At 41.3% G+C, this 24340-nt stretch overlaps 1 protein-coding gene across 1 annotated transcript in view; it reads right to left on the reverse strand.

The window, feature by feature from the left end:
* LOC105357365 (cyclin-Y-like) overlaps positions 1-23843 on the reverse strand; it is a 69806-nt gene extending 45963 nt beyond the window's left edge. Inside the window, exon 1 of the mRNA XM_023965167.1 lies at positions 23296-23843. Coding sequence (XP_023820935.1) covers positions 23296-23449 — 154 coding nt within the window. The 5' untranslated portion in view covers positions 23450-23843. The remainder of the gene's footprint in view (positions 1-23295) is intronic.
* Between the last annotated feature and the right edge of the window lie 497 nt (positions 23844-24340).

A 24340-nucleotide genomic window follows, 5' to 3' on the forward strand; every position in this document is an offset into this window, starting at 1 on the left:
TCAAAATGATATCCACCTGTTAAAAAGCCATTGAAGTTTACTCTGACAAAAAGCCATAACTTTCAATGCGGGGGTGTGGTCGTGACAGAGCGGCGAAGTTGGGCGTCTCGCCATGCACACAAAAGTTGCTCTCACGTGCACATTCCTTGTCCGATCTCACTTAAATTCGATGGAGATGATGATGCTTCCATTCTGAAACCATGGATATGACAATCTTGGACGAGCTCCATAGCGCCACCTAGATATAAACAAATACATTTTTTGTCACATTTTGACCTATCTTTTCTCTGTGCTTTGTCAGACGTTCATAAAATTACAACAGGAGATACTCACAAGGGTCTTCTCTCATTGTTTAAAGTTTCATGGGCGTACACCTGACGGTGCTTGCGCAAGCCACCGCCAAACAGGAAGTGGTTGATTGCGTTGCAGTCAGATAATTAAAAATTCATAAAAAATCAACCGTTTGTATCACGAGGCTGAGATTTCAGAATGAGATGTCTCTTACATATCTCCACCTTAGATATACAGCTCTCGCATGGGTGCACAAAAATGACTCAATAGCGCCACCTACAATGTTTGTTTTCGCGAGCCCCGCCATGTTCTTTAACATACAAGCTTGATATTTACAGGACATGTTCATCAGATGGAAACCTACAAAAAAGTCTCTTGGGACCAAGCTGTCAGTTGCACAGGAAGTCTGCTATATTGATGTCAATATGTCATTTTTGCTGTGTTTTGGTCATTTGCAGGCCTCGTTCTAGAACGAACTCCTCCTAGAGATTTGTGAACAATGACTCCAAACTTTGGTTTTGTAAACTAGACACATGTCTGATGTTAAATTGCGAAGCTTTTAAGTTTTTATGGTTGTTTGTGACCGTGGCGGCACGTCAAAATTCGAAGGCGTTTCGAAATCACGCCATGAAAAGAAAAATGGCCATTACTCAGCCATGCATAATCCAATTTGATCCCAAATTGGTATGCATGATTGTAGTCTGACTCTGAACACATCTGGAGTGGAAGAATACGGAAAAGGTGTAGCGCCACCTGCTGACAACAGGAAATGACATGTTTTACTTGGAGCATCACTGCTCCAAGTAGGATGAGCCGACACACCTCAAAATGACGTCCACCTGTTGAAAAACCATTGAAGTTTACTCTGATAAAAAACATATCTTTCAACGCAGGGGTGTGGTCTTGACAGAGCGGCAAAGTTGGGCGTCTCGCCATGCACACAAATGTTGCTCTCATGTGCCCATTCCTTGTCCAATCTCACTGAATTTCAATGGATATGATGAAGCTTCCATTCTGAACCCATGGATATGACAACTTTGGACGAGCTCTATAGCGCCACCTAGTTATTGTATGGGGCACATTCTGCCCTGTATTTTCTCTTTGCTTTGTCCGATGTGCATGAAATTAAAACTGGAGATACTCAGAAGGGTCCTCTCTCATAATCTGAAGTTTCATGGGTGTACACCTGACGGTGCCTGCGTAACAGGAAGTGGTCGATTATGTGCACCCAAATAATAGAAATTTATTATAAATCAGCCGTTTGTCTCAGGAAGCTGAGATTTCAGAATTAGATGCCTTTAATAACCTCCAGCTTTGATATGTAACACAATAGGGTCTATGAGAAACTTCATACCTCTTTTTTTCCTATACAATTTTGGACTGAACAAAGATTTTTAGCATAAATTCTGTTTAGGTTATCAGCACCAAGAATTCAACTTTCATAGGCATTTATGTGCTACTGCTTCCTAAAAAAATTCAGAATGATTGAAGTTACAGGTGAACTTTTAGAGAACATTTCATCCAAAAAGGTCCGAAAACGTCTTTTTAGGCAAAACTGCAAACACCTATTTTTTTGCATAACTTATCTTTCAAATATCAGCACAAAAAAATTAAAAACGGTAGGGATCTGTGTTTGCTGCCTTCCATATTTTTTTCAGACTTAAAAGTGTAACAGATGATTTATAAAAAATCCTTTTCATCCAAAAACCTGTGTTAAATCTGTCTAGACTCCAAACAAACATTTTTTTATGGTAACTTATGTTTCAACAATCGACACCAATTTTCACAGACCTAAAGCTGAACATGTCCCATAGCTCCTGAATATTTTCATAGATATAAAATGAACTGGTCATTCTAACATCTGGCATTCTAACATCTAACATCTTACATGTCAAAGCCTCTCTCAGCCTGGCTCTGCTGAAGGAGTCGTGTTACAACCCCGCCCCCTCCTGCTGGGACCCCTGCTATGTAAATTAGCAAGCAGTGAACAGAGAGATGAGGAGTAAGAATGGTCATTACTCAGGCATGCATAATCCAAAGACAGCCAGTTAAACACTGAAAGACATATTTTTTCGGTATGTCTTTCATACATCTTTAGTATTAAAAACTCTCCAAGATGAATGTGCCTGACTCCACCTGCAGGTGGATCACAGACTTCCTGACGGACAGACAGCAGTATGTGAGGCTGGGGAAGCTCGTCTCAGATACTCGGACCACAAGCACCGGATCCCCCCAGGGCTGTGTCCTTTCACCCCTGTTACTCTCCCTGTACACAAACAGCTGCACAGCTGGTCACCTGTCTGTCAAACTCCTGAAGTTTGCTGACGACACCACACTCATCGGCCTCATCTCTGACGGAGATGAGTCGGCCTACAGGAGTGAAATAGCCAGGCTGGTGTCATAGTGCAGCGCTAACAACCTGGAGCTTAATGCTCTGAAGACAGTGGAGATGACAGTGGACTTCAGGAAGGCCCCAGCCCCCCTCCCCCCTGTCATCCTCTGTGACTCCCCGGTGACCTCTGTGGAGTCCTTCTGCTTCCTGGGAACCATCATCAGCCAGGACCTCAAGTGGGAGCAGAACATCAGCTCCATCACTAAGAAGGTCCAGCAGAGGATGTACTTCCTGAGGCAGCTGAAGAAGTTTCACCTCCCTGAAAAGATGCTGGTAGACTTTTACACCGCCATCATCGAATCCACCCTCACGTCCTCCATCACAGTCTGGTTCGCTGCGGCCACGGCCAGAGACAAGGCCAAGCTGCAACGCGTCATCCACTCAGCAGAGAAGGTGATCGGCTGCCACCTCCCGTCTCTCCAGGAGCTGCACATCTCCAGGACCTGGAGGCGGGCAGCCAGGATTGTAGCCAACCCCTCTCATCCAGGACATAATCTCTTTCGGCCCCTCCCTTCTGGCAAGAGGCTCCGGTCCATCAGGACCAGGACCTCGCGCCACAAGAACAGCTTCTTCCCCACTGCAGCCAGCCTGCTGAACAGAACCCCAACTCCCCCAGGTGACCCCCCCTCCCCCCCCGCCCACCAAAGGACTGTCGGTGCCACTTACAGGCCCCACCATCCCAGCCCATCTGTGCTCCCACTTTAATTCACCTTACTCTACTGTATATAGTGTGTTGTTGTTGTTAACTTAATTTTTAACTTATTCTTAATTGCACTATACACCAAGTCAAATTCCTCGTTTTGTAAAGTGCGCTCTACTGAACCTGGCAATAAAACTTTTTCTGATTCTGATTCTGATTCTGATTCTATTAATCATTGTTTTTTATTCATTCAAAATGCAATTAAATCAATATTTTATCTTTTTTCTTTTCCTTTTTCTTTTTTTTTATCTCTTATATCCTTTTTTATAATCAATGTTTGAACTTCTTTTCCTTTCTATTGTCATGGTTTCAGTTTGTTGTCTTTTTTTTCGCTTTAGTTCTTGTTCTGTCTTGTTTGGTTCTGTTTCCTGTTTTATTTTGAAAGGTTTCCTGTCTTGTCATGTTTCTTGAGTTTTACTTCCTTTGGTCCCCATCTGCCCTAATCGTGTTCACCTGTGTCTTGTCTGCCCTGTCTGTATATAAGTCTTGTCTCTGCCTTCCTCCTGTGCTGGTCCATTAACTTCTGCTCATGTTGATCACGTCTTCTTGTCTGGCGTCCATGTCCCTTGCCATGCCACAGTAAGTTTTTGTTTTTAGTTTTGTCATCCTGCTCTGCAGCGCTTTTTGTTAGTTAAATAAACCCACTTGCCCTGAACCCGTTTGCCTCCCGTCTCTGCGCCTGGGTCCTACCTGCTCTCGAGCCTCCCCCCCACACGACATCTATACATCCAATGAAATTAAACTACAAATCAACAAACACAACTGATAACAAATGTCTCTAAAAAATGATGTGTATATTTGCAGAACCTTAAAAACACCAAACAAATAACAAATGCTTCCCAATTAAAGCACAAAAAATGGAACACAAAATGTAAAACCCAAGTTAGAAATTGCAATTTGAAAAAGATACTTTTTTCAGCAGCTTTTCAAAATCAATCACCAATTCTACTCTTCTGTGGATGAAACAAAGAACTCCAGAACAATGAAGCCATTTCTCTAAGTCTCTCTCACCTTCAGTTTTAAACAAGGTCTGTGAAAATCCACCATACATTGGTCACATGAACTCAGAGACCTGCTAAAAGTGCACAATTGTAAAAGCTCTTTTATATAGACAACTGTTTGTTTGCTTAGAGCTCTAAATATAAAAAAAAATGCTTTTCTATCACCTAGACACAGATGGAGAACCATATCAACTGGATTAATAACAGGGTGGCATGTTTAGACAACATGAAGCTGTCCATCACATTTTTGACCTAAACATGTAAACACATCCTTGGCTCTGCGGTTAGGAAATGGTATTTGGGAATCTCTTTATACCAGGAGCCAGCCTGGCCATTGGAACATCGCCACAGTGCCCATCCAGACTGGGACAGCAACGGGGTCCACTTCAGAGCCGTGAGCTGCTGTGTTTAACTCCAGCTGTCCCAGCAAGGTAGACAACTGCAGCAACATCCACTGACCAAGCTGACAAGCCCTGGCAGAAAAGATCCCCACAAGAAAAACACTGGCTCAGGCAGGCTGGTCAAAAAAAAATAGTTTTGCCATTGTCTTGCAGCTCGCAGATCAAGTGGTTTAGTTTTCCAGTAATGTCAGTCAAGAATGCAAGTTCAGATTCACAATGTTCATATTCACCATATTCAACAGACATCTCCTCCAATAGCACCTTAAAAATCCTGTGCTGTTTTGCTTTGCAGCTGAGGTTGTTTACGATTTTCAGAATAAGAGTCATTATATGTCCAGAGCCAATCACTTCTGCACATAAGGCCTGCTGGTGAATGACGCAGCAGTAATGCAGACATTTTGGAAAGTCTGGGTCAGCTTTACAGTGAGTGATGAAACCTGTTTGTCTATTGATCATAGCAGGAGTCCCATCTGCAGTCACTGCTACCAGCTTTTCTAATTGTACCTTTTTCTGCACAAAAACTCCTTCACCGTGTTATACATTTCAACTCCTCTTGTAGTTGTCTGTTAGGGCAGATGTGTCAGGAGTTCTTCTCTTGTGGAAACCAAAAGCTATGCTGTACTGTTGCCGTCCACAGACTCATCACACTGGACGTTAACCACCTGCACTTTGCAAGATCCCGGTCCAGCTAATTGGCCAAGTTATCAGACATAGCTGACACTCATCTAGACATTGTAGTGGAAATTGAATGAGTTCTATTGTTCTCATCCTTAGGGACAGTGATAGCAATTATCATCATTGCTTGAATTTTTTTCATGCTATATGCAAAAGTCTTTGTCCCTTAAGGCAACAGATTACAGCCCCCCCCCCCCCCCCCCAGGCTGCTGTCGTATTAACAATAGCTTGGAGCTCCAGAATGGACAAGAAAAAACGACGAGAATGGCTCGAGCAGGGCGTTGCTCACGGGGCGGTCGCTCGTGCCATGCGGTCGCACGTGCTCGGGCCCGCTAAATGCTACTTGTAGCTTTAATTATTATTATTATTTTTCTTCCGACGGAAGAGTCGCCTTTTTGAGGCCTTTAACATACCCCAAAACTCACCAAATTTGGCACACACATCAGGAGTCGCGAAAAATTTCGTATTTTATAGGAGATTGGCATGGGTGCACAAAAATGGCTCGATAGCGCCACCTACATGTTTTGCCGAGCCCCGCATAGCTTTAATACAAGCTTGATTTTTCAGGCATGTTCATCAGATGGAAACCTACAAAAAAGTCTTGGGACCAAGCTGTCAGTCGCACAGGAAGTCTGCTATATTGATGTCAATATGTCATTTTTGCTCATTTTGGACATTTGCAGGCCTCGTCTAGAACGAACTCCTCCTAGAGATTTTGAATAATGACTCCAAACTTTGGTTTTGTAAACTAGACACATGTCCGATGTTAAATTGCAAGCTTTTAAGTTTTTACGGTGTTTGTGACCGTGGCGGCGCGTCAAAATTGAGGTCATTTTGAAAACACGCCATGAAAAGAAAAATGGCCATTACTCAGCCATGCATAATCCAATTGATCCAAAATTGATGTGCATGATTGTAGTCTGACTCTGAACACATCTGCAGTGGAAGAATCCGGAACAGGTGTAGCGCCACCTGCTGGCAAGAGGAAATGACATGTTTGACTTGGAGCATCACTGCTCCAAGTAGGATGAGCCGACACACCTCAAAATGATTCCACCTGTTGAAAAGCCATTGAAGTTTACTCTGACAAAAAGCCATAACTTTCAATGCGGGGGTGTGGTCGTGACAGAGCGGCGAAGTTGGGCGTCTCGCCATGCACACAAAAGTTGCTCTCACGTGCACATTCCTTGTCCAATCTCACTGAAATTCAATGGAATGATGAGCTTCCATTCTGAACCATGGATATGACAATCTTGGACGAGCTCCATAGCGCCACCTAGATATACAAATACATTTTTGTCACATTTTGACCTATCTTTTCTCTGTGCTTTGTCAGACGTTCATAAAATTACAACAGGAGATACTCAAAGGGTCTTCTCTCATGTTAAAGTTTCATGGGCGTACACCTGACGGTGCTTGCGCAAGCCACCGCCAAACAGGAAGTGGTTGATTGCGTTGCAGTCAGATAATTAAAAATTCATAAAAAATCAACCGTTTGTATCACGAGGCTGAGATTTCAGAATGAGATGTCTCTTACATATCTCCACTTAGATATACAGCTCTCGCATGGGTGCACAAAAATGACTCAATAGCGCCACCTACAATGTTTGTTTTCGCGAGCCCCGCCATGTTCTTTAACATACAAGCTTGATATTTACAGGACATGTTCATCAGATGGAAACCTACAAAAAAGTCTCTTGGGACCAAGCTGTCAGTTGCACAGGAAGTCTGCTATATTGATGTCAATATGTCATTTTTGCTGTGTTTTGGTCATTTGCAGGCCTCGTTCTAGAACGAACTCCTCCTAGAGATTTGTGAACAATGACTCCAAACTTTGGTTTTGTAAACTAGACACATGTCTGATGTTAAATTGCGAAGCTTTTAAGTTTTTATGGTTGTTTGTGACCGTGGCGGCACGTCAAAATTCGAAGGCGTTTCGAAATCACGCCATGAAAAGAAAAATGGCCATTACTCAGCCATGCATAATCCAATTTGATCCAAATTGGTATGCATGATTGTAGTCTGACTCTGAACACATCTGGAGTGGAAGAATACGGAAAAGGTGTAGCGCCACCTGCTGACAACAGGAAATGACATGTTTTACTTGGAGCATCACTGCTCCAAGTAGGATGAGCCGACACACCTCAAAATGACGTCCACCTGTTGAAAAACCATTGAAGTTTACTCTGATAAAAAACATATCTTTCAACGCAGGGGTGTGGTCTTGACAGAGCGGCAAAGTTGGGCGTCTCGCCATGCACACAAATGTTGCTCTCATGTGCCATTCCTTGTCCAATCTCACTGAATTTCAATGGATATGATGAAGCTTCCATTCTGAACCCATGGATATGACAACTTTGGACGAGCTCTATAGCGCCACCTAGTTATTGTATGGGCACATTCTGCCCTGTATTTTCTCTTTGCTTTGTCCGATGTGCATGAAATTAAAACTGGAGATACTCAGAAGGGTCCTCTCTCATAATCTGAAGTTTCATGGGTGTACACCTGACGGTGCCTGCGTAACAGGAAGTGGTCGATTATGTGCACCCAAATAATAGAAATTTATTATAAATCAGCCGTTTGTCTCAGGAAGCTGAGATTTCAGAATTAGATGCCTTTAATAACCTCCAGCTTTGATATGTAACACAATAGGGTCTATGAGAAACTTCATACCTTTTTTTTCTATACAATTTTGGACTGAACAAAGATTTTTAGCATAAATTCTGTTTAGGTTATCAGCACCAAGAATTCAACTTTCATAGGCATTTATGTGCTACTGCTTCCTAAAAAAATTCAGAATGATTGAAGTTACAGGTGAACTTTTAGAGAGCATTACATCCAAAAAGGTCCGAAAACGTCTTTTTAGGCAAAACTGCAAACACCTATTTTTTTGCATAACTTATCTTTCAAATATCAGCACAAAAAAATTAAAAACGGTAGGGATCTGTGTTTGCTGCCTTCCATATTTTTTTCAGACTTAAAAGTGTAACAGATGATTTATAAAAAATCCTTTTCATCCAAAAACCTGTGTTAAATCTGTCTAGACTCCAAACAAACATTTTTTTATGGTAACTTATGTTTCAACAATCGACACCAATTTTCACAGACCTAAGCTGAACATGTCCCATAGCTCCTGAATATTTTCATAGATATAAAATGAACTGGTCATTCTAACATCTGGCATTCTAACATCTAACATCTTACATGTCAAAGCCTCTCTCAGCCTGGCTCTGCTGAAGGAGTCGTGTTACAACCCCGCCCCCTCCTGCTGGGACCCCTGCTATGTAAATTAGCAAGCAGTGAACAGAGAGATGAGGAGTAAGAATGGCCATTACTCAGGCATGCATAATCCAAAGACAGCCAGTTAAACACTGAAAGACATATTTTTTCGGTATGTCTTTCATACATCTTTAGTATTAAAAACTCTCCAAGATGAATGTGCCTGACTCCACCTGCAGGTGGATCACAGACTTCCTGACGGACAGACAGCAGTATGTGAGGCTGGGGAAGCTCGTCTCAGATACTCGGACCACAAGCACCGGATCCCCCCAGGGCTGTGTCCTTTCACCCCTGTTACTCTCCCTGTACACAAACAGCTGCACAGCTGGTCACCTGTCTGTCAAACTCCTGAAGTTTGCTGACGACACCACACTCATCGGCCTCATCTCTGACGGAGATGAGTCGGCCTACAGGAGTGAAATAGCCAGGCTGGTGTCATAGTGCAGCGCTAACAACCTGGAGCTTAATGCTCTGAAGACAGTGGAGATGACAGTGGACTTCAGGAAGGCCCCAGCCCCCCTCCCCCCTGTCATCCTCTGTGACTCCCCGGTGACCTCTGTGGAGTCCTTCTGCTTCCTGGGAACCATCATCAGCCAGGACCTCAAGTGGGAGCAGAACATCAGCTCCATCACTAAGAAGGTCCAGCAGAGGATGTACTTCCTGAGGCAGCTGAAGAAGTTTCACCTCCCTGAAAAGATGCTGGTAGACTTTTACACCGCCATCATCGAATCCACCCTCACGTCCTCCATCACAGTCTGGTTCGCTGCGGCCACGGCCAGAGACAAGGCCAAGCTGCAACGCGTCATCCACTCAGCAGAGAAGGTGATCGGCTGCCACCTCCCGTCTCTCCAGGAGCTGCACATCTCCAGGACCTGGAGGCGGGCAGCCAGGATTGTAGCCAACCCCTCTCATCCAGGACATAATCTCTTTCGGCCCCTCCCTTCTGGCAAGAGGCTCCGGTCCATCAGGACCAGGACCTCGCGCCACAAGAACAGCTTCTTCCCCACTGCAGCCAGCCTGCTGAACAGAACCCCAACTCCCCCAGGTGACCCCCCCTCCCCCCCCGCCCACCAAAGGACTGTCGGTGCCACTTACAGGCCCCACCATCCCAGCCCATCTGTGCTCCCACTTTAATTCACCTTACTCTACTGTATATAGTGTGTTGTTGTTGTTAACTTAATTTTTAACTTATTCTTAATTGCACTATACACCAAGTCAAATTCCTCGTTTTGTAAAGTGCGCTCTACTGAACCTGGCAATAAAACTTTTTCTGATTCCTGATTCTGATTCTGATTCTATTAATCATTGTTTTTTATTCATTCAAAATGCAATTAAATCAATATTTTATCTTTTTTCTTTTCCTTTTTCTTTTTTTTTATCTCTTATATCCTTTTTTATAATCAATGTTTGAACTTCTTTTCCTTTCTATTGTCATGGTTTCAGTTTGTTGTCTTTTTTTTCGCTTTAGTTCTTGTTCTGTCTTGTTTGGTTCTGTTTCCTGTTTTATTTTGAAAGGTTTCCTGTCTTGTCATGTTTCTTGAGTTTTACTTCCTTTGGTCCCCATCTGCCCTAATCGTGTTCACCTGTGTCTTGTCTGCCCTGTCTGTATATAAGTCTTGTCTCTGCCTTCCTCCTGTGCTGGTCCATTAACTTCTGCTCATGTTGATCACGTCTTCTTGTCTGGCGTCCATGTCCCTTGCCATGCCACAGTAAGTTTTTGTTTTTAGTTTTGTCATCCTGCTCTGCAGCGCTTTTTGTTAGTTAAATAAACCCACTTGCCCTGAACCCGTTTGCCTCCCGTCTCTGCGCCTGGGTCCTACCTGCTCTCGAGCCTCCCCCCCACACGACATCTATACATCCAATGAAATTAAACTACAAATCAACAAACACAACTGATAACAAATGTCTCTAAAAAATGATGTGTATATTTGCAGAACCTTAAAAACACCAAACAAATAACAAATGCTTCCCAATTAAAGCACAAAAAATGGAACACAAAATGTAAAACCCAAGTTAGAAATTGCAATTTGAAAAAGATACTTTTTTCAGCAGCTTTTCAAAATCAATCACCAATTCTACTCTTCTGTGGATGAAACAAAGAACTCCAGAACAATGAAGCCATTTCTCTAAGTCTCTCTCACCTTCAGTTTTAAACAAGGTCTGTGAAAATCCACCATACATTGGTCACATGAACTCAGAGACCTGCTAAAAGTGCACAATTGTAAAAGCTCTTTTATATAGACAACTGTTTGTTTGCTTAGAGCTCTAAATATAAAAAAAATGCTTTTCTATCACCTAGACACAGATGGAGAACCATATCAACTGGATTAATAACAGGGTGGCATGTTTAGACAACATGAAGCTGTCCATCACATTTTTGACCTAAACATGTAAACACATCCTTGGCTCTGCGGTTAGGAAATGGTATTTGGGAATCTCTTTATACCAGGAGCCAGCCTGGCCATTGGAACATCGCCACAGTGCCCATCCAGACTGGGACAGCAACGGGGTCCACTTCAGAGCCGTGAGCTGCTGTGTTTAACTCCAGCTGTCCCAGCAAGGAGACAACTGCAGCAACATCCACTGACCAAGCTGACAAGCCCTGGCAGAAAAGATCCCCACAAGAAAAACACTGGCTCAGGCAGGCTGGTCAAAAAAAAATAGTTTTGCCATTGTCTTGCAGCTCGCAGATCAAGTGGTTTAGTTTTCCAGTAATGTCAGTCAAGAATGCAAGTTCAGATTCACAATGTTCATATTCACCATATTCAACAGACATCTCCTCCAATAGCACCTTAAAAATCCTGTGCTGTTTTGCTTTGCAGCTGAGGTTGTTTACGATTTTCAGAATAAGAGTCATTATATGTCCAGAGCCAATCACTTCTGCACATAAGGCCTGCTGGTGAATGACGCAGCAGTAATGCAGACATTTTGGAAAGTCTGGGTCAGCTTTACAGTGAGTGATGAAACCTGTTTGTCTATTGATCATAGCAGGAGTCCCATCTGCAGTCACTGCTACCAGCTTTTCTAATTGTACCTTTTTCTGCACAAAAACTCCTTCACCGTGTTATACATTTCAACTCCTCTTGTAGTTGTCTGTTAGGGCAGATGTGTCAGGAGTTCTTCTCTTGTGGAAACCAAAAGCTATGCTGTACTGTTGCCGTCCACAGACTCATCACACTGGACGTTAACCACCTGCACTTTGCAAGATCCCGGTCCAGCTAATTGGCCAAGTTATCAGACATAGCTGACACTCATCTAGACATTGTAGTGGAAATTGAATGAGTTCTATTGTTCTCATCCTTAGGGACAGTGATAGCAATTATCATCATTGCTTGAATTTTTTTCATGCTATATGCAAAAGTCTTTGTCCCTTAAGGCAACAGATTACAGCCCCCCCCCCCCCCCCCCCCCAGGCTGCTGTCGTATTAACAATAGCTTGGAGCTCCAGAATGGACAAGAAAAAACGACGAGAATGGCTCGAGCAGGGCGTTGCTCACGGGGCGGTCGCTCGTGCCATGCGGTCGCACGTGCTCGGGCCCGCTAAATGCTACTTGTAGCTTTAATTATTATTATTATTATTATTATTCTACCGGAAGAGTCGCCTTTTTGAGGCCTTTAACATACCCCAAAACTCACCAAATTTGGCACACACATCAGGAGTCGCGAAAAATTTCGTATTTTATAGGAGATTGGCATGGGCGCAGAAAAACGGCTCGATAGCGCCACCTACAGTGACTTTTGTCCCGACGCCCCGCATACGCTTTAACGTACAAGCTTGATTTTTACAGGGCATGTTCTTCAGATGGAGACCTACAAAAAAGTCTGAAAGGACCCACCTGTCACTCGCACAGGAAGTCTGATATATTGAGGTCAATATGTCATTTTTGCTTCATTTTGGACATTTGCAGGCCTCACTCTAGAGCGAACTCCTCCTAGAGATTTGTGAATAATGACTCCAAACTTTGGTTTTGTAAACTAAACACATGTCCGATGTTAAATTGCGAAGCTTTTAAGTTTTTACGGATGTTTGTGACCGTGGCGGCGCGTCGAAAATGGAGGTCATTTTGAAAACACGCCATGAAAAGAAAAATGGCCATTACTCAGCCATGCAAAATCCAATATGATCCAAAGTTGATATGCATGATTGTAGTCTGACTTTGAACACATCTGCAGTGGAAGAATCTGGAATAGGTGTAGCGCCACCTGCTGGTAAAAGGAAATGACATGTTTTACTTGGAGCATCACTGCTCCAAGTAGGATGAGCCGACACACCTCAAAATGATGTCCACCTGTTGAAAAGCCATTGATGTTTACTCTGATAAAAAGCCATAACTTTCAATGCGGGGGTGTGGTCGTGACAGAGCGGCGAAGTTGGGCGTCTCGCCATGCACACAAAAGTTGCTCTCACGTGCACATTCCTTGTCCAATCTCACTGAAATTCAATAGAGGTGATGAGGCTTCCATTCTGAACCATGGATATGACAATCTTGGACGAGCTCCATAGCGCCACCTAGATATTGACAAATACATTTTATGTCACATTCTGACCTATCTTTTCTCTGTGCTTTGTCCGACATTCATAAAATTACAACAGGAGATACTCATAAGGGTCTTCTCTCATCGTCTAAAGTTTCATGGGTGTACACCTGACGGTGCCTGCGCAAGCCACCACCAAACAGGAAGTGGTTGATTGCGTTGCAGTCAGATAATTAAAAATTCATAAAAAATCAGCCGTTTGTATCACGAGGCTGAGATTTCAGAATGAGAGGCCTCTTACATATCTCCAACTTAGATACACAGCACTTGCATGGGTGAACAAAAAACGGCTCAATAGCGCCACCTACCATGTTTGTTTTTGAGAGCCCCGCCATGTTCTTTAACATACAAGCTTGATATTTACAGGACATGTTCATCAGATGGAAACCTACAAAAAAGTCTCTTGGGACCAAGCTGTCAGTCGCACAGGAAGTCTGCTATATTGATGTCAATATGTCAGTTTTGCTCTATTTTGGTCCTTTGCAGGCCTCGTTCTAGAACGAACTCCTCCTAGAGATTTTTGAACAATGACTCCAAACTTTGGTTTTGTAAACTAAACACATGTCCGATCTTAAATTGCGAAGCTTTTAAGTTTTTACGGTTGTTTGTGACCGTGGCGGCGCGTCAAAATTTGAGGTCGTTTCGAAATCACGCCATGAAAAGAAAAATGGCCATTACTCAGCCATAAATAATCTAATCTGATCCAAATTTGTTGTGCATGATTGTAGTCTGACTTTGAACACATCTGCAGTGGAAAAATCCGAAACAGGTGTAGCGCCACCTGTTGGCAACAGGAAATGACATGTTTTACTTGGAGCATCACTGCTCCAAGTAGGATGAGCAAACACACCTCAAAATGACGTCCACCTGTTGAAAAACCATTGAAGTTTACTCTGATGAAAAACAAATCTTTCAACGCGGGGGTGTGGTCGTGACAGAGCGGCGAAGTTGGGTATCTCGCCATGCACAAATGTTGCTCTCACGTTCACATTCCTTGTCTGATCTCACTGAAATTAAATAGATTTGATGAAACTTCCATTCTGAACCCATGGATATGACAATTTTGGACGAGCTATATATGTTCATAAATGATCATGAAGCATGATCATATAATCAAGCTTCATAGGAAATCAGCCGTTTGTCTCAGGAAGCTGAGATTTCAGAATTAGATGCGTCTTACAAAGCTCCACGTTTGAAAAGCAGCACTATACGTACGAGAAACATTTAACCACCTTAATCACCCTATTGTGCTGAAAGCAAATTTTTGGACATTTTGACTCAAGCAAATATTTTTATCATAACATCTGTTTAGTTTATCAGCACCAAAATAAAAAATATTTACATTTATAAAATGAACTGGTCAACTCTAGGATTTTATTTATTCAATCTTACATCCTCAAGCTTTTCATCAGTCTCCCCTGCTGCAGGAGTGGAGTTAGCCCCCCCCCCCCCCCGGCTGTGTGCTCACATGTAAATTAGCCAGGAGTGGCAGACAGAAAGTAGAACAGTTAGAAAGCCTAGTTCAACACTAAAATACAGCAATTTCCTTTGTTTTGTTTGTCTTTTATACATCCTTAGCACTAATCATTGCTTTTTTATTCATCCAAAATACAATTAACTTTATATTTTATCTTTTTTTTTTTTTACAAACAAAATATATGAATGTGCTCCAAAACAAAACCCAGTCTCAGTACACTCCTACAGATGTAACATCAGACAGTAAATGTCTCTTTTATGCTTTTTTAATCAATGCTGCAACTTCTTTTCATTTCCTTTCAATACATCCAAAGAAATTAAACTACAACGACAACAAACACAACATATAGCAAATGTCTCTAAGAAGATTGTGTATATACATTATGTACCACCTTTAAACACCAAATAAATAACAAATCTTTCTAATACAATCACAAAAAATGGAACACAAAATGTAAAACCCAAATTAGAAATTGCAATTTTAAAAAGATACATTTTTCAGCAGCTTTTCAAAATCAATCACATATTTTACTCTTCTGTGGATGAAACAAAGAAGTCCAGAGCAATGTAGCCACTTCTCCAAAGTCTCTGTCACCTTCAGTTTTACACAAAGTCTGTGAAAATCCACCATACATTGGTCACATGTATTCAGAGACCTGCTAAAAGTCCACAATTGTAAAAGCTCTTATATAGACAACTGTTTGTTTGCTTGGAGCTCTAAATATAAAAAAATGCTTTTCTATCACCTAGACACAGATGGAGAACCATATCAACTGGATTAGTAACAGGGAAACATGTTTAGGTTTAAACTTACATCAATAGACAACATGAAGCTGTTCATCACATTTTTGACCTAAACATGTAAACACATCCTTGGCTCTGCGGTTAGGAAATGGTACTTGGGAATCTCTTCATACCAGGAGCCAGCCTGAACATTGGAACATCACCACAGTGCCCATCCAGACTGGGACAGCAACGGGGTCCACTTCACAGCCGTGAGGCTGCTGTGTTTAACTCCAGCTGTCCCAGCAAGGGAGACAACTGCAGCAACATCCACTGACCAAGCTGGCAAGCCCTGGCAGAAAAGATCCCCACAAGAAAAACACTGGCTCAGGCAGGCTGGTCAATAAAAAAATATAGTTTTACCAATGTCTTGCAGCTCGCAGATCAAGTGGTTTAGTTTTCCAGTAATGTCAGTCAAGAATACAAGTTCAGATTCACCATATTCAGCAGATATCTCCACCAATAGCACCTTAAAAATCCTGTTCTGTTTTGCTTTGCAGCTGAGGTTTTTTATGATTTTCACAATAGGAGTCATTATATGTCCAGAGCCAATCACTTCTGCACATAAGGCCTACTGGTGAAAGAAGCAGCAGTAATGCAGACATTTTGGAAAGTCTTGGTCAGCTTTACAGTGAGTGATGAAACCTGTTTGTCGGTCAATCATAGCAGGAGCCCCGTCTGCAGGTATGGCTACCAGCTTTTCTAATGGTACCTTTTTCTGCACAAAAACTCCTTCACCGTGTTATACATTTCAACTCCTCTTGTAGTTGTCTGTTAGGGCAGATGTGTCAGGAATTCTTCTCTTGTGGAAACCAAAAGCTATGCTGAACTGTTGCCGTCCACAGACACATCACACTGGACGTTAAACCACCTGCACTTTGTAAGATCCCGGTCCAGCTAATTGGCCAAGTTATCAGACATAGCTGACACTCATCTAGACATTGTAGTGAAAATTGAATGAGCTCTATTGTTCTCATCCTTAGGGACAGTGATAGCAATTATCATCATTGCTTGTTTCTTAATCTGATAAAAACCTTCTTCTACTTGATGAGAAAATGAGCAGGTCTAAACGAGGCTTAGATTTAAGAATTTTTTTCATGCTATATGCAAAAGTCTTTGTCCTTTAAGGCAACAGATTATAGTCCCCCCCCCCCCCCCCCCCACAGGCTGCTGTCATATTAACATTAGCTTGGAGCTCCAGAATGGACAAGAAAAAACGACGAGAATGGCTCGAACAGGGCGTTGCTCACGGGGCGGTCGCTCGTGCCAGGCGGTGGCACGTGCTCGGGCCCGCTAAATGCTACTTGTAGCTTTAATATAGGTTTGCTTCCTTCCATTCCCTTTCAAGCAATCTTTGATTTAATGTCTAATTATTGGTACTTCTTTGTATGAATGTATGAATGCTGATTGTATTGTTTTGTACATTATTCTTGCTTTGATTGCTTGAAATAAACCATTTCAAATCAAACCAAATCAAATAAAAGTGATGCTGTAAAACTCATCCCTGCATTTGTCACGTCCAGACTGGATTACTGTAACTATTTTTGTTAGCAGCGTGCCCTGAATTTTTATTTAGTTCACATTTTCATTAACTGTTTATTTTATCCTCTTACCTATTTATGGGGAAATTCACTTTGTGGGAAGAGCTCAGAAAATTACTTATTTATTTAGGCTCAGAAAATTATTTTGATTTCCACTTCAGGTGAGTTATGCGTCTCAATCATTTATGCTTCACTAAGACACACATATGAACCCAAACAGAAAACGCCACTCTGATTGGCTGAGACACCACATGCATTAAACAAATGATCTTGGGTCGGCCCCAGCTAACTGGAACCACGCAAACATTCACCACAAAGTTGGAGGTAAGTTTTGTTATCTCAATTCAATGTTCATTTAGGTTTTATACGGTTGTTGTCATACTTAACCCTGATCTGACTGTTATATATTCCCACCAGATAATGCTATAGTGCCTAAACAGTATTCCCAGATTGGGTGGTTTTAATCTTTTATCAATAGGCTATTTAAGACAATTAGATTCACAAGAATAGGTTTTTATAGATCCAACTACTCTTTAATACGTTTCACAAGGCTTATATTTTACCTCACTTAGTTTCACAAAAAGTAAAAATGCAGGAAAAATTTCTACTTTTGATTATGATAAATTATCAATAAGTTTGTGTTTTTATCCCCTTCCTTTTTTTCTGATTGTTCTTAATGTTTAAGGGAAAAAGCGGGGGTTACACAAGCTCACAATTGATCTCATGTGGTGGTTAATAAAGCTCAATGGGAATCCACTAGATCATGTTTTGCTCTGATTAGCAGTAAAATTGTAATGCAATATTTTTAAAAATGTCTCAAAGTTGGACTTTCAATCAAAATGGGAAGTAATAAATATTGGATGATTAATTACAGCTAATTACAGCTAATTAATCAATCCTTTACAGGTTGAGAAGTGGATGCACAAGCAACATATTCTTACTTACAAATACAGGACTGCAGATTGTGTTTACATATTTCTAGTAAGCTGTCTCTTTCTACTCTAACAGAAAGAGTCATGAAGTTTGATAAAATGACAACAAAGGACTTTGTAAGCATGCCTGCTGCAGAGCATCTGAGTACCTGAAACACAAGCTGAAAAGGAGAGGGGGAGGACAAAGAGCTGCTCTGGATTAAATGTAAAGGAATGCCGGAACAGTTTTGTATTCCCATGTACTTTTAATTGTTTATTTGCCACATTTGGACTACAATAAGCCCTTATAAAAAACGTCCCATGTACGTCTATTCTGGACGTCAGCCTGGTGTCACATACTACACACTTGTGGGATAGACACCCGATGTTAAAGGTGACGTGAATAAGAAGTCTTTCCGTCACTTTGCACAGCCGGTTCTTCCACAACTCTATTCCAAACTGCTATTAAATTCTCCTTCATGATCAATTTTCAGACCATTGGCACTTTTGTAAATTAAATGAGATCACTGAGGCCGATGTGAACGTGGATTGACAGTTACTCCATCACACTTGTGGTTGCAGATGTACCAACATGACAAATGTTAGCCACTGGTTGTAAGTCAGTCCTAAATATTCAAATTGTGAGAAAAACACTGTCTAACTTTTCAATCGCTGTGGTCAACTGTGAAAATCTGAGGATTTAGTTGACTTTTCTTTGTTATTCATGTCCAAGTTTTTACTGTTTTTATTTAACGTTAGTGAACCCCAAGAAACTTTTTAATCAAATATAGTCAGTGATTTGGTCTAATTCAAAGTAATTTGAAAGACACGTCAACTTTCTTTATCTTAGGGCTAGGTTGAAAAAATAGATTAAGCGATCCAAGCTTAATAAATCAATAATCGATCCATCAGAGTAGAGATCGATCTTTTATGTATTACCTTTTCCAGTGAACTAGCGCATAACAGCAGTAAAGCTAAAGTCTGCTAGCTTGATGCTAACGTATAATTGAATCTCCAATAGGACGGCTAATGCTAACGCTCGTTCGACCTAAATATACATTGCTGACTAAATGAACACTTTTATATACTCACAGGAATGAATTTTTCAAACTCTGTAGCCGAAAAGGTTAATTTATTAAGGGAAGTGTGCAATAGCTGGAAAAGGTGTAAGCTACTGGTGTTTTTGTATTTTTTTTAAATATTTTTTCTTATATTGTCTTATTTCGCAGTTTTAGCTGGAAAAATTGCACTGTAATTTTGTTGTACATGTACAATGACAATAAATATATTTCAGATAATTCATTTCATTTCATTTCAACTCTATAAAGGTAAAAATGTGTCAATATATACGAGCTTGTAGATTTGATGTGAGAACTTCCAAAAATCTGCATCCTTGTGTAAAAATCTTCTGCTATAAAGTTTGACGAATAAAATCCAGACTGACAAATTCCCATTTGCATGTGTTCATTTAGAGTTACGACCTCAAATCGGTGATTCCAACTGTGCAAAACTGCTGCCACGGATCACGAGGGCTTTTTTTATCTTCCAGCTGTAAATGGAGACATGTCAGCAAGACGGCTGCCAAAGGACCGTCAACAAAGTGCAAACTCTGTGAAAACAGCATTCTGTAAAAATCAATAATCTCTGAAAAATGAATAAATGTCTACAAATAAATGAGCTGGTAGTAATGACTTGTCAGCATGTTCATGCATGCTACAATAAATATTTTGTAAGAAATTCCATTTTTATTTCATTTTATTGTACATATTTTTTCAGATTTTAATAGAAATATTAATCAAAATTAAGGTGCTTAATAGCTCTGAAGAAACTAAAGCTATTGTCACCAAATTTTTTGTACAAAATAATCATGACCCTATTGTCCTACTGCAACAAATACTATGTCAGAAAACTACTTTGTTATCTTCCGTAGCTTTAGAGCTATTGAACAGTTTTGACCAAATATGATACATATTTAAATTCATAAAAAGTCTTAAAATAAACAAAGTGAATTTATGACATATTCTTTGTTGTAGTAGGTCAATAGGGTCATGACTAGTTAGTACAAAATAATTTGGTGAAAATGCACTTCAGTAGTGTTTGGTGCATCAATTACATAATTTGAGCGTGATATGTGTTCCATATACGCGAATATATAAATATATATATATGAAAGCCTGTATATTTTCCCACATACAGAAATACTGTCATAAAAGCTATGCCTTTATGACAGTATTTTGCGCTCTCTGTGTAGAGCACGCTGGAGGACCGCACGCCGATGGGGGGGGGGGGTTAACTCATCTGTCTCTACAAGTTTTCAGTGAACACCTCCAACCATAACTATCAATATCAATGAAAGAAGTGAAAGGCTTCATGTCAGCTTCAAGGGCACAACAATGACTTCAGTATATCTTCAAAGAAAGAAGACCTGTTAGTTCATGAAATCATTGAAACAAGAGTGATGCTCTCCAAATGATCTTAAGGCTGTATGCTGGGCTGTCATCTATAGAAATTCAAGAACAAATAAGAAATCACTATCTGGTATTAGTCTTAAAGATTGATATTTTGCATTTTTCCAAAGCACTCAAAGGGAGCCCAGTGAAATCCATTCTTCATATAATAAAGAGCACTTGGAACAGGGCAGAATGTTCACAGGTGTGAGTGACTAATCAAAATGATTCAATATGAAGTCATTAAAGAGTTCATAGAAGAAGCCGAACATGTAAAGAACTTTGAACTTGACCAAATGACCGCTTTTCCAACAAGAAAGAGGCTGGTCCAAGGAAAAAGACGGTTAGATTAGAAAAACAAAGATAAAACTAAGTTATTCTGAAAAATTGAATACTCCATCAATGGTGATTTAAAGAAAACTGAAAAATTAAGAATTGAAATCAGAATTCTTCATCCAAAATATATTTTTGACTAAAAACAGAAAAGAATGATTGAAGACCAGTCTAATATTCCAGTTATGGTGGATCAATAGAAACTTTTTTCTGGTTTTGAAAGGATATGCTTACAAGTTCACTCAATTTTTTAGCTAATTTTAACTTTGATATGTCCAAAAGGCTGGCAGCTCAATTAATGCCACATGATGACTGTAATGCTGCATGTCGCTCTGAAATGAGGAGCTCCTTCCCGGTGCTCCTCCCTCTCTGGAGGCCATTTCTGTCTCCCTTAACACAGGCTCACAGCTGCCTCTCCCGGCAAATCTTCTGGGAGCAAATCTACTGATGAACATTCAAATGACCCCACTAATCTTTCTGTAAATTCATGACAGAGCCAACGCGTTAGACACGCTCTGCTTTCTCTTGAGACAGACGGCATCTTAGCCATAGCTGCCTCCAGTCTCCATGAATCTCATCCATGCCTTGTTCTTTGCATCATTTTTGAGCAGCGTCCCTTGCTATATTTTTCGTTGCAAACAGAAAAAAATCTATGACATCATCCTGACAATATTGGAGTACCAAACAGTCAAGCCAAGTGAAGATACTAAAGTGATGATAAAAGTATAAACCTGGTTTAACTCAGAGCACTCTAGTTTATGGTGTCCAGAAATGGCATGTGGAATCTAAGTGGATGGATCAATAAGAAGCTGCTCTAACTCATTATGAGCTGGATAATACAGACGGGTATGATTTCCTGTATTGAAAATAGCAGGAGATCTACATAAATGCAACCAATTAAAAAAATGTTTTGGATTTCTGGTTACTAAGAGCGGCTCTTTATAAGAAAGGTTCATCTGTGTCATTTTCTAGGACATAGTTTCTGCAGAGCGGCAGTACTTCATTAGAAATTCACCTCTGAGTTGTGGGCTAGACCACTGATGTGGAGTACGCCCATCCACACTTCCCGACATCCATCTGATTAGACACTCTTGCGCTAGCTTGCAGCCCCTCACAACCTTGAGCTACGTGCACACTGGGCATTTGATCTGCATTCCTTAACATGCTAAACGCACGTTCTTGAATGCGCTTTTTGCCTTTGGTGCTCACACTTGACAAGCAGTGCAAGTTCAACCTTGTTTATCTAGCAACTATGTTTCAATGGCTGTATGTTGTATATGTAGAGCCTGAGAAAAACTGGCTTAACTCAAATGAACGCAGAAGTTTAGAACACAGAAGTCCAAAACACACGTTCACGTAAGTTTGCATTGACTTTTCATTGGAAGTGGCCGCTTGAACTCATGTTGGCAAGGGTTGTGTGAACATAACTTTCCATTACTGGTGCAAAAAAAAAATGGTCAGCAATATTGGAACTGTGCAGCCACACAGTTTTAGGTCAGATGCCAGGTCCAATGAGGAAAATGGATCTCCTCTGCAAGTGGATGCATCAGAATAGAGCTTGCGGCTTCCTGTTCTGCTACCCAGTATAGGTCACAAATATGATCTTTTTCAAACTGCATTTTTTGATCTGCTCATGATTACCAACAATAATTGTAAGCTTTGCTTTATATAAGCCCTCCATCATAAGAAAAATAACAATTGTCTTAAAAACACAAATTTCATTGGAGTGCGTCTTTAAACATGTCAAAATGTGGGTTTTTTGGCCCACTTTCATGACAAAAATGTACTGATAGCATCAGAGTGTATGTGTAAATGATGAACCAATCAGGGTTTCATCCTTTTGGCCAGAAAATTAGATTAATGGGAGGTGAGCATAGCTGTTTCCAGTTATCAGCATCCTTCACATCCAATTCAAGATCTGGGAGGTGTTGGTTTATAATTATCCTGAAATAAGGCCACAGATTGAGGAAAATGTTCCAAAAATTTGGAATTTTGTCAGAGATTTTGTCATGTGCAGGATGTGAGAAGGACCAGTGGCTGTAGATAGATGGCCCATTTGTGGACTTCTCCGGAATGAATGGGTGTATTGTGATGCAGATTAGCATCTATGAGCGGAGGCTGCCGCTTCACTGTTGCAGCTTATTTCATGCTCAGCCTGAAAACAAAGAGCAAACACAAAAGTGTTTGTGTTTGTAGCTTATTGTACACCCTGATGGGCAACAATCTCCTAACACCATCTGGCACATCACCCAACTCAAGGAATATCTCAAAAGAATTGTGGACTTAATAATTACATCCAAGGTTAGAAATAACATCAGAATTTAACATTATGACTAAATATTTTCCAAAATCTATATTTTCAGCAGTATTCTGCTGGTTTATTCTATCAAAGAAGATATTGCTGATGGAAATTCCTTCTCTTCTAATCAGCTGTAGTTTGTATTTTTGATGCGCTCCCTAACAATAATGTTCTGATCCTTGAGGCATTTAAATTGGTTTCATTCCATAGGTTTCTGGGTTCGTTCCTACCATCGATGTTCTCCCTGTCGCTGATGTGCTGCAGGTTGCAGCCCGTCTCCTCCCTGCTCAGATCCGACTCCTGCTGGTCCGACTCCAGCCTGGAGTGTGCATTTCTTCGGAACTTGGGGCTGGCGGACACGCAGCATGAGGTGGTGCTCCCCATACTTGATGCTTCACAAACCCTGATGCAAGGCGACGGGCGCGTGAATTATCCTCTCCGCGCCGAAACGGGACCAGCGATGCCGCTCCGGTCCGCATGGATCACCGGAGTACGCATCCGTAGGAGCAGCACCAACGGATCCACGGGGAAGAAGCTGTCACAAGGATGGGTGGGTGCTGTCCACGCGGGCGCACCCGATGGAGGCTAAGCATAGGCCCCACATGACGACGCGGCGGAAAGCATCTCGTTGGCAGGCGCGAGCGGCGCACGCGAAGGGGACGGGGTCCGCGTCGGAGCTGGATGACAGACAGGGCTGTCTGCACACACTGAGAAAACGGTTCCGGTTCAAGTGGGTGGGCTTAAAGGAGAACGCACACACTGCAGCGGACGAACATGCCATTATTTGTGTCATGATGGGACTGTTTCATATTTAAAAATGGGTCCAAGAAGTTTAAATAAAAGCACAAGTTAAGGAAAAACCTTCCACATTAAAAGCAAAACCAAAGTGGACGGCCAGATACAGTCAACAACCTCTAAAAACTAGACACTGGACAAGCTTAGGCCTTAAAGTCGAACTATTTCAATCTGTGACCAAAAGAAGTCTTTTCCTGCAAATGTGATATGAGGCAATTTTTTGTTGACATCTTTGTGTTTCGCACTTAAAGTTTGGGGTTTGGGGTTTTCTGCAGAAGATTCCGGTTTGTCCCTGCGGGCCGCACAAATAAAAAAAACGGTCAAAAAGGACAACATTAACCCCCCCCCCCCACACACACACACACACACACACAAAACGAATCAAAAAAACGAGAAAACCCAAACAAAGAAACAAAAGAGAACTAAAAAAAATCCCACCTCTTTGTGAACTCCTGTCAGGGTTTTCCGTGGCAGACAGGT

Source organism: Oryzias latipes, chromosome 17 (assembly GCF_002234675.1).
Source record: "Oryzias latipes chromosome 17, ASM223467v1".
In the NCBI taxonomy this organism is placed as follows: Eukaryota; Metazoa; Chordata; class Actinopteri; order Beloniformes; family Adrianichthyidae; genus Oryzias; species Oryzias latipes.